The sequence below is a fragment of the Apteryx rowi genome, unplaced genomic scaffold, assembly GCF_003343035.1.
Source record: "Apteryx rowi isolate R43461 unplaced genomic scaffold, aptRow1 scaffold_1719, whole genome shotgun sequence".
Classification (NCBI taxonomy): domain Eukaryota; kingdom Metazoa; phylum Chordata; class Aves; order Apterygiformes; family Apterygidae; genus Apteryx; species Apteryx rowi.
The window spans coordinates 17197-18554 of NW_020447996.1; the positions used below are offsets into that span (position 1 = coordinate 17197).

At 62.0% G+C, this 1358-nt stretch overlaps 1 protein-coding gene across 1 annotated transcript in view; it reads right to left on the reverse strand.

The window, feature by feature from the left end:
• The window catches only part of LOC112963625 (complement C4-like), an 18513-nt gene extending 17181 nt beyond the window's left edge, over nt 1-1332 (reverse strand). The window contains exon 1 of the mRNA XM_026060830.1: nt 1145-1332. Coding sequence (XP_025916615.1) covers nt 1145-1332 — 188 coding nt within the window. The remainder of the gene's footprint in view (nt 1-1144) is intronic.
• Between the last annotated feature and the right edge of the window lie 26 nt (nt 1333-1358).

The following is a 1358-nucleotide window of genomic DNA, read 5'->3' on the forward strand; positions in this document are numbered from 1 at the left end:
CGGGGACATGCAGGGACACAGCAGCGGGACACACAGGGTTGCATGGGGATGCGGTATGGGGACATGCAGGGACACATGGGGACATGGCACAGGGACACATGAGGACACACAGGGACATGGCATGGGGACACATGGGGACACAGTATGGGGACATGCAGGGACACATGGGGACATTCAGGGACATGGCACAGGGACACACAGGGACACACGATGGGGACATGCAGGGACACGTGGAGACACAGCACAGGGACACACTAGGACAGGCAGGGACACACGGGGACACGGCAGGGGGCCTGTCACCGCAGGGACATGGCATGGAGACACACGGGGACATGGCAATGGCACTGCCACTGTGGTGACACAGCATGGGGACACAGCATGGGGCTGTCACCGCAAGGACATGTGGGGACATGTCGCCACCCCACTGCCGTGACATGGCAATGTCACTGTCACTGTGCGTCGGGGGGACATGTGGGGACACACAGGGACACAGGGTTGCAGTGACACGGTGGCCTGGGGATGGGGTGGCATGGGCAGGCGGTGACATGGGGGTGCAGAAGCAGGGTGACAGGGTGACATAATGGCACCATGACATGGTGGCACAGCGATGCAGTGGCACAGGGATGCAGTGACATGGGGACACAGTGGCACAGGGACATGGTGGCTTGGGGGTGTGGTGACATGGGGATGTGGTGGCATGGGGACATAGTGACATGGGGATGCAGTGGCTTGGGGTGCAGTGACATGGGGATGTGGTGACATGGGGGTGCGGTGACACGGGGATGTGGTGGCACAGGGACACGGTGACATGGGGGCACAGTGGTTGGGGGTGCAGTGGCACAGTGACATGGGAATGTGGTGACATGGGGATGTGTTGACACGGTGACACTCACCCTCCTCCTCCAAGAGCTTCTGCAGCTCCAGTGAGCGCCGCCGCCGTGCGGGGTCGGAGGGACATGGGGGCGCTGGGGACACGGGGACGTGGGGACACAGGGACCCCTGGACACCAGCCCCTAGCCCTGCGCTGTCCCCACATGTCCCCTGGTCCCACCAACATGACACAGGGGAGTTGGGGCACCCAGGCCCAGCCCCATGTGCCCTTGTGTACCCCATGTCCCACCCATGTCCCTCCATGTCCCCTCACATCCCCCCATGTCCTCCATGTCCCCCATGTCCCACATGTCCCATGTCCTCTATGTCCATGTCCCTCATGTCTCCCATTTCCCTCCATGTCCCTCCACATCCCTCCATGTCCCCCATGTCCATGTCCCTCCATGTCCCCCCATGTCCCTCCATGTCCTTCATGTCCCTCATGTCCCCCATGTTCCTCATGTCCCATGTCCTCCATGTCCCTCCAT